This window comes from Nannospalax galili, unplaced genomic scaffold, assembly GCF_000622305.1.
Source record: "Nannospalax galili isolate Female #2095 unplaced genomic scaffold, S.galili_v1.0 scaffold139, whole genome shotgun sequence".
Classification (NCBI taxonomy): Eukaryota; Metazoa; Chordata; class Mammalia; order Rodentia; family Spalacidae; genus Nannospalax; species Nannospalax galili.
This window is the reverse complement of record NW_008345884.1, coordinates 1372896-1382658: the sequence shown is the minus strand read 5'-3', so window position 1 is coordinate 1382658 and position 9763 is coordinate 1372896. Positions and strand designations below refer to the sequence as shown.

The 9763-nt window shown below is 42.0% G+C and overlaps 1 protein-coding gene across 1 annotated transcript in view; it reads right to left on the bottom strand.

Annotated features, from left to right (window-relative positions):
• Positions 1-2773: 2773 nt before the first annotated feature.
• Slc1a3 (solute carrier family 1 member 3) overlaps positions 2774-9763 on the bottom strand; it is an 82268-nt gene continuing 75278 nt past the window's right edge. Inside the window, exons 9-10 of the mRNA XM_008842073.1 lie at positions 7242-7376; positions 2774-5032 (exon numbers count right to left, since the gene is read on the bottom strand). Coding sequence (XP_008840295.1) covers positions 4828-5032; positions 7242-7376 — 340 coding nt within the window. The 3' untranslated portion in view covers positions 2774-4827. The remainder of the gene's footprint in view (positions 5033-7241; positions 7377-9763) is intronic.

Genomic DNA, 9763 nt, shown 5'->3' with positions numbered 1-9763 from the left:
ACATCAGCGTTTTAAACTGTGGCCATAAGATTTACAAGTGCATAATGAGTGATAATGTTGCCAGGACAAATAAATGGTTGGGAAGTTAGATGTGGACTTCTCAAAGAATGTTTTTGCTTTCATGGAGAAATTCAAAATTGGAATGAATCTAATGAAGACCCCTCCCCAACACACGAAGGTATTCACTTATTAGGTTCGCTGCAATGAAGCAAATATACATTATTTTTGATTCTTCATTTCACTTATGTGTAAGGGGTTCATATTTACAGATAACACACGATGACCGATGTCATATTCTGCACATTCAACGAATTATTTATCATTTACTACTTATACTAAAACATTATTTGGTTATTTATCTGAAGTTCAAGTTTAACAGGATGTCTTGTATTTTAACTGACAACCCTACTTAAAGGTATAGAATTCAGTGAAATGTGAATGTTTTAAAACTAAAGACAGCAGTTTTTGGACAGGATGGCTATACCCAGCAATTGGAAAGCGTTGCCGTGCCACCTCATGAGTGTTTGCCTGTGGCTGGGAAACTAAGTGAAAGAATGGGAAAGTGGGATTCTTCAAAAGGGTTCTGAAAGGTGGTGAGAGGGGAAAGGAAGGGCCAAGCAGGCCTAGGAAAAGGGGGCTTCTTTGGAAAGATTTTGCAGAGCAGGGTGACGGGAAGACACATGAAAGGAGGGCCTTCAGGAATTTCAAGCCACTTGATGGCTTTTTACCAGATTAATTTCCTTTTGTCCTGCCAATCTTGAAATTAGATGTAATCCAGGTGATTTCTCAAGCCCTTTCCAGTGGTCCAGGTTGGGCTCCCCAGTCTACAGTGGATATGCCGCCCCCGCCCCTGGGATGTCTCATCACTTAGGCTCTTAGGACATTACCCTTCATTTTCTGTTGGCTTATTCATTCAGAGTACACCCTAGACATGACACTTCTCAGCTGCTCTGGCCCCAGGACGAGGCCACACAGTTAGGTATTGTTGTTCCAGATCTGGGACCACCCGGGTGGTAGCTGGGGAAGCTACCCAGCACAGAGGAAGGATGACTGACAGCAGCCTGGGTCAAGTGCCCAGCAGGCTGCCCGGAAAGAGGCCTTGGGCTCCAGGCCCCAGCAGGGTCTTCCACATAAGCAAGGAAACAAGCCCTTCCTCCAAGCTCCCTTCAGACTCATGCAAATAACAGCGTTAGAATGTCAAATTATTTTTTTTCTCCCAGTGTGGTGTATATAAATAAGGGCATGGGAGGTGTGTGTGAAAGACAGGCTTTTTTCCACTTAGGAAAGAGAATCCTGTTGTTGTGGACAGTGGAGATGACCAGATGACTATAGGAGGGAAGACACAGACCCTAACTTCCGAGGGCCTAGAATTTTTTAAAATACTGGAGGAAAAAAAAAAAAAATCCTAAACACATTTACTTGCAAACATTTAAAAAATATGTTAGCCTGAACACTTTTTCAATTTATTTTTGATTGTGTATGTATGTGTGTGTCGGTGTGCGGATACCTGCACTCGCAAGCTAAAAGTTTTGGATACCCTAGGTGCTGGAGTTAGAGGCAGTTGTGAGCTACTTGGTGTGGTTGCTGGGAATTGAACTCAGGTCGTCTGCAAGAGCAGTAGGTGCTCTTAACTGCTGAGTCATCTTTCCAGGCTCCCTGAATATTTTCTTATAGTTCTGTTTGTGAATAGATTTATGACCACCGTGTGTAGGGATCTTTACCTGTTTCCTCCTCTTTCTGGTCACACTGGGGCTGAGATGCCCTGTTCCTCAGCCATAAAAGCCTCTCCATACTCTCACAGTGACAAGCTTCCCAGCCCATGCTATGGAGGTGAGCAGCATTCAGCTAAGGCTGCAGAATGAAAGGAGACTAGTCAAAGGAGGAAGCACTTTCTATCAGTGGCTTGATCCCAGAAAGCTTCCCTCTTTAGGGTGACCAGGTTTGGTTTTCTCAGGTGTGAGAAACCTCCTTCCTGTTCCCAAACTGGCTAAGTGAACATCATCTATGCTATCTATAGATGATGTTCTCTATAGAGATGGAAATCAAGGAGCTCACACATAGAAAAATGCAAACACACAAAACTTTCTTTGTAATTTCAAGGGCTATAATCCCATTGGTCTTCCCACCAATGCTTTAGGGCTCCATGGACCCTACTTAGGAGCCTGTCTGCTATAGGCTGCCCCCTGCAGGTAGAGGGTGAGATTAAAAGTCCTGGAGACAACTTCAAGCTGGAGATTTCATGATACTGCCAGTTTTTTATTAAAAAGCTTGAGGGAAGAGTAGTCCTCCATAAGTGGTTATTAATGAACAGCGTTCAGTAGCTCCAGGGCTGATTCTGAAATACCCCTTGAGATCTTATCAGTTCCTTTCATAAGTGGCAGTAGTAATCACAGAGATAAATCTACTTAATTTGAAGGTCAGACAGGAAATCACTTTTTTTGGAAGCGGTCCATGGTGGCATTGCACTTTTCTAATCTTAACACAGAAATGATTCCATTTATCTGAGAAATCTGACTCTTATCTGGGTACGTAAGAACAACCTGCTATAGCAAAGTGCTTCTCTCATCACCTCCTGTTTTGATCTCCTGTTTTAGGAGTTGAGCTGCAGAGCATGTCATTACATACTGTCTCATGATTGACTCCTCCAGCTGTTTCTGCCAAGATTTTACTGTGCTGAGTGGCATCTTTTCCTAGTATGTACTGAGCTTATTGCACTATTTCCATGAAGAGAAAATTTATTTTCCTTTGGGGAAAAGAATAACATGCAAATGTATTAATGTAAAACTATTTTTTTCTTTATTGAAAATACACCTACAACGTAATGTCTTCCAGTCCATAGTGGGTGCATTTTGCAGAGCCTGTGGTGGACTGGCAAAAGGATCACCCTGGAGGATCTGCATTCACAAGAGATGGTTAGTATAAAACATCACACTGTGTAACAGCATTAATTTGACATGATTAACTTCTGCTCTACTAGTGTAATGACTGCCACATACATTAACTTTTGTAGTGTACTTCCCAAATAGAGCTTGAAATTAAATGGTTATACCACCATAGCCTAGCATTAACCTTTATTTGCATGTAAGGCTCAGGAGCTCTTTAAGGTATCTAATTGTGGGTCAGGAGATGCCTATTTAGATTTTCAGTTTGTTAGCATAATTAAATCCATTCTTCATCTTTTTTTGTTCAGAAACTCAAACACAGCTGGAATTATGTGATGGCTCAACAGTGTCTTCAAGGGGAGGGGATTTTCCTAAGTAGGTTTAAAAAAAAAAATCTCCTTTAAACCTGGGAGCTGCTTTGCCTGAAAATAATGCCCCTGCTGTCTTTTCTTGAAACTTCATAGATATTATCTCCATCCTGACTCATCCTTCTACCATTTTTCTTAGGGACACAAACGAACTAAAGCAAAGCGCACTGTAGATGCAAGTTTTGAATGATTTGGTAAGTCGGATTTCCACACAAAGAAGCATCTTGTTTCTATTGTTGTAAGAACTTCTGATTAAAGTCCCCCCCCCCATTTTTTCAGATAAGAGACCATTCACCCAGCACATGGACCTGCCCCAGAAATTCACTTGTTTGACTTTAAAATATGAAAGAGCGACATGATATTGTGGCATGTACTTTTGGGGACTGATTTGAAATGGAAGACAAGATGTGTTCAGGTTAAAAAAAGAGTCAAGATGTGGTTCTTCTTTTTATATTTCTTTAAGAAAACCAATATTCCTGGTGTTTAAAGTCCTCCCTTTGTAATATCAGACATACTGTGTTCTTTCCTAGTTTGTTAGTGTTCCACAGCAAGACCACGAACACATTCGCTAGTCACTAGTCTTCTGTTTATTTCCTAAACATCTAATTGTGAGTTGAGGAGTGGTGGGAGATTTTACTAGCACAATCCCCTCAGTTTGCGAAGAGTAGGCAAGAAAGGAATGCTTCTTGTGTTGGGAAAAACTGGGCAAAGGGCTTCATGAATTATCCTACTCCCCAAATGGCTTTCTGCCTGGCGACGTGTCCAACATTTTAGACACAGGACCTGGTGAACCACATACCATCCTGCTCCTAGAGAGAAATGCCCACTCCCATTAAATGTCCTCTTTGAGAGCCCCATGGTCCCTGGAATGGTACTTGTACAGGGCATTCCAAGGGGAAATAGAGGGCAAGCTGTTTCCTGATGTCACAGGAGGTCTGGACCAGAAAGGCCCAAGGTGTCCAGAGAAGTCACTCATTTTCTGAATGACAACACTTAGGTCAAGAGATGAGATCTGACTCTCAAGGTTACATGGAAGCTTTACTTTCTGCCCCTTCTCACAGCTGTGCTGCAGGTATATGAACACTCTCCTGCAACAGATAAGGTCAGGACAGAAGTTAGAAGAAAAGGGAAAACCCTTTTGCTAGCTATCTGGTGATTGATAGCTGTTCATCAAATTGTTAGGTTTTAAGACTAAAATTCAGTTGGTTCTGAAGGAAATTTTAAATGTTGAATTTGATTTAAAATATTTTCAACCTATTAAATTTTTAATTCTTTAATTTACAAAATAATCACAGGATCATGTACCATATAAATTTGCAAGATCAAAGCTATGTGTGGTCCCATTACCTTACTTTGTAAGACTAATATGAAATTATTTAAAATTTTCAAATATGGGTGAAGCTTTTATATTTTGGCTGCTGCAAAATCCTCCCTTGTTTTTGAACACTTTCCAATCCTATCAGAGTAGGGAGGAAAGGGAGGGAAGGGGCTCACTGCAGGAGTGAGCTTAACAAGGTGGACACACTTCATAATAGTTTTCCAACACCTGGTGCTCAAGGAAGCATTCGTATGTTAGTCTACATCTTCGTTTCACTGTCCACCGGCTTCTCAGTTTCACTGTCCTGGGCGATCAGCTGATACGGTTTTTTCATTTCATTCTCTTCAATCACTGAGTTACCCATTTCAACATCTCGGTTCTTCAGTTCGTGTCGTGACAGGTGCTCAACAATTCCCGCTCCTAGGGAGTCACCCAGCACATTGGTGGTGGTTCGGAGGCGGTCCCTGCAGGAGGGGCAGGAAAAAGGAAAAGGTGTGTGTGTCAGGGGCGGGGCGGGGGGTCCTGCAAATATCATTGGGTCTCAGCTTCTAGTGTGGACTGTCCGGACAAGACTTTGGAAGCATCTTTTAAGCTTTATGTGGTATATCCTCCAAATGCATTGTTTTATACTATACTAGACACATGGTATCCACAGTAGTCACTGTGCAAGGACACAGAAGTGATTAATTTCCAGGTATTAGTCTGACTCTAAACTGAACTGGGGTGACTCTTTGTGTGTGTGCATGTTATGTGTGTACAGATTCGTACATGTGTGTATGGAGGCCAAAGGCAGACGCTGGGTGTGTTCTTCAATCACTCTCTACCTTAGTTTTTGACAGGGTCTCTCATTGAACCTGGAGTTCACTGATTTGGCTAGAATGGCTACCCAGCAAGTGCAAAGAACCCTCCTGTCTCTGTCTTTCCAGTTCTGGGATTACAGGTACATGTCATTGTACCCTGCTTGTTTTTGCATGGTGCTGTAGCAGGGATTGAACTTGGGCCCTCATACTTGTACCACAAGCACTTTTATCAAGAGAGTCACTCCCCAGCCCTCTCTTTTTCTCTTTCTTTAAAAACTTCTCTTTCCTCCAACTCACCTTCCTTTGTACCAGTCCTTCTCAAAGGTGTCCAGAGGCTACCTGGGGTGAGGGGCATGCCTGGGATTAGAAAGTATTCTAGGTTTCATTTGTCCCCGTTGCTCTAATTTTTGTATGAATCCGAGGCAGTTGGAATGATTCCAGCTGTCTGCAGTTAAGCAAGACATTTATGGACTCACAAAAGGTAAATCAGTACTGCTCTTTTCACTGACCTTTTCGTTTAGAAATGATTGGTTTTTTGCAAAAAAAAAAATGTTATTTATGTCAACACACAAATTTATTATTGTATCTTTTAAATAAATGAAAACATTTCAAGTTTTATAATTTGATAACTATTAATAGATGTAGACTATATAGGTTAAACGTGTTATAGATAAGTCTTAAGTATAAAGCTAAAAAAATTTTCAGAGTGAAAGCTTGTATTGTATCAAAGTAGGTTTTTTTTGTTTGTTTGTTTTGAGACAAGTGGCCCAGGCTGGCTTTGAATTATGTTGTCAAGAATAATCTTCAACTTCTGATTCTCCTAACTCTGTCTCCTAAGTGCTGAGATTACAGGTATGTGCAACCACCCCCAGTTTATCACCCAGAGACTGATACATGCTAGCAAGCATTCTATCACCTGGGCTACATCCCCAAAGTGTTCATGTTAATTGAGTGCTGCCTCAGAGCTAGGCAAGTAGGCTAAGTGTTTGTCTACTTGTCATTGCCTTTAATCCTCATGCTGTCAGCATGAGCATCGTCACTTTACGAGGTGGAAAACAGGGTGGTTGGGTAGCCTGACTAGTGTCACAGGTCTAGGGGGTGATCCAAGTGCTTTGCCCCCCTGGCCTTAGTGGGTACTGTTCTGTTGGGTTCTTTCTAGTTACTAGTTCTAGTGAAGTCAACACATGTAGACTCCAGTATCCAAAGGCACTGGCTTTGGGCATCCCTCGGACAAAGTTTTTATAAAGTAGAAGGGAACTTATGAAAGACAAGGGGCAGAGAAAGTCCCTGGAGGGGTGAGGGAAGAAGGTACAAAGACAGAACCTATATTTTAGGGTCTGAAGATGTGGAGGGTACATTTCTGGGGATTTTCCCCAGGGTCCCAAATCAATTCCATTCAATGATACCAGCTGTCTTTCCACTGTCTGCATAGCCCTGTAGGGCCCAGATCGAACATCTGCCCTGCGTTATACCACTGGAATGGGAAGCTCAGGGAGGAACAGCCAGCATGTGGGGTCTGTAGCACTGTTCCAGCTGCTGAGGGGATACGTTATGCAATCCAGAGAGGGCCTGGCTGATTTATGTAGGTTTTGCAGACAGCAGGTTTCCCAACTCTGAGTGACTTTATGGAGTGGAAAGGAGAGCAGCCAGATGTGCCCTGTGGGCTGAGAGAAGAGCGTGGCATCTAAGGCAGATAAGGGCGGGGGATCAGGTAATGAGGATGATTTAACTACAAGCCAAGCTGTCCTTTTTTTCTAAGTTCTTTTGCAAGTCTACCAGGCTATCTGTCACCCTAGAATCATGGAGTGCTGAACAGGGATGGGCTGGAGGGTGGGAGCTGCAATGTGAGCCAGAACGCAGTCCCTATACTCACAGGAACCAGTCGACTGCGATGATGAGTGTGATGTCATCCGTAGGTAGGCCCACAGATGTTAGCACGATGACCATGGTGACCAGGCCTGCTTGAGGAATCCCAGCTGCCCCAATACTTGCAGCCGTGGCTGTGATGCTGTTGACAGAATCATCAAAACAAAACATTTTAGAAGTCCCCTAGTGGAGAGTACCTTGCAAAACACTTGTTCTAGTGCCTGATGGGTCATGTTATCAGAGGAGAATATGTTTTGGAAAATGGAAGTGAGTTTTAAAAAAATCCACTTGGAGGGCAGAGATAGGCAGATCTCTGTGAGACTTGAGGCTATCCTGGTCTATGTAGTGAGTTCCAGGCCAGCTGGGGCTATACAGAGACCCTGTCTCAAAATGACAAACAAAACAAAACAAAACAAAAAAACAAAACCCCAAAACATGAAGCTGATAGTCATAGTAACTAAAATTAATCATGCACTTTATTATGTGTCTGCTGATATGCCAAGCATGGTTTGTCTCATTTGATCCTCACAATGACCCTCATGAAGCTGGCTTTACTACAGCAACTATTTTAAGCGAAGAAACTGCTGCATTTTTTAAGGTCTAAAGGTAACAGAAGGGTGTAGCTTAGTAGCAGAGCATTTGCCTAGCATGTGTGAGGCCCTGGGTTCAGTCCCCAGTACAAAATAACTCACAAGTGAATTTGAACTTTTAAAATGCAACAGAGTTACAATGACAGTTTGTTTCGAATAATTCCTCTACTAAAGAGACTGAATTTCTATGATTCATGTGGCCAAGAAGTTAAATTTATTAGTTCAAAAGCAGGATAATTTCTGAATAAAATTCTGTAGTGCTAATGTCTCTCTCTTTGTCTCTCTGTCTCTCTGTCTCTCTCTCTGTAGTCAGTGTAGACCCAGTGTGCACGTGTGTTACTTGTCTTAGACTTAGTTTGCTAAATATCTATTTGATAGGGGGATGTGAGAATGTAAAATGCTTCGTGAATAATAAAGTCTTGGCTAGATTTAAAGCAGTATTGATAAAGCAATAAATCTGTGGGTGAAACAGCTCATGATTCTCCATGCTGCTCTCCTATGGCATTAGAATGGCTGGCTATCTATGGCCACCAAGAATGAAGACTGTACTTCCTACCCTTCCTTGGAGCTTAGAATATATATATTATCCTTGGCTGGCCTGGAGCTCGCTATGTAGACCAGGCTGGCCTTGAACTCACAGAGATCTGCCTGCCTCTGCCTCCTGAATGCTGGGATTAAAGGTGTCCGCCACTACACCCAGCTGCCTAGACTACATTATGGCTCCTGAAACATAGATAGAAGTGACTAGCCAACTGTTAAAATTTGAAGGTGGTGATGAGCCTCCCTAGATCACCTGGATGAAGGTGACACCTAGAGACTTTGGTAACTGCAGCCTTGATCCTTTACCCTGTGGAATACCAACTAGTCTTGAGCAGTTGGTAGGGCAGAGCTCAAAGAAAAATGCATTTCTGTCTTGTCTAGGTCACTGATACAGTTTTCATTTTTTAAAATTCTCAAATGAAACTGAATCTTTGTCCTAATTCAGAGTGCATCAGCCAATACACCAAGGTAGGCCCAAGAATAGACTATAGGTGAGCTGAGACATTGACCTCCCAGCTTCCAGTGAGGGCTGGCTCAGCCTCTGGATCCTAGGACCGCTGATTGGTTTATGACCCTGGTCACAGTAACCTCATCTTTTTACTCTAATGCATCTTACAACTATTACCTCTTTTCAACAGCATACAATGCGTATATAGAATATAACATCTCTAAATAAATGCAGTTGGGTAAATCCAAAGATAGAATAGATATCCCAGAAGCACTTTTCATTGTGGGTATGTAGAAGAATATCTTTGTTCTTAGAAGAAGAATGTTGAATGATGTATAAGTGAAATATGATGGGGGAGATGAAGGAGAAAAAAAGCAAAAACGTCAAAATGTTAGCAACTTGAGGATATTTATTGTAATATTAACTTTTCTATGTCTAGGACAGTTTTCCTAATTTAAACTGTGAGAAGAAAATAAAATAATAGTAAATATAGAAGAAAAATTTGACTTATAATATTGTTAATAAGAATTAAAACCTAGCCCACAACAATGAAGGGTAGGTAGAGGCTGGTCTGGATTACGAGTCCCAGAGCCTCCTGTTACCCTTAGACTTCCTGGCCAAATAGGGGCAGAGTTATATTTGCATATAAACATGTCTGTCTTTGGAAGGGCAGAGGAGAAAATGGCAGCAATGCTAGTTGCCTGTGCAGAAGGAAACTAAGATTGGAGGGAAGCACAGAAGGAAAAACTCATATTCCCTGGACATCTTGAACATGAGTTAAAAAATTCTCTATAAAGTCAAGTTCTCAACACTACTTATATGATCTGTGTGCTGGATAGCTTTAGTGTCAACTTGACACATCTGGGTTGAGGGAGCCTCAATCGGGGAATTACCTCTATTGGACTGGCCTGTGGCCATGTCTGAGGGGCATCTTCTTGATGAGTGATATGG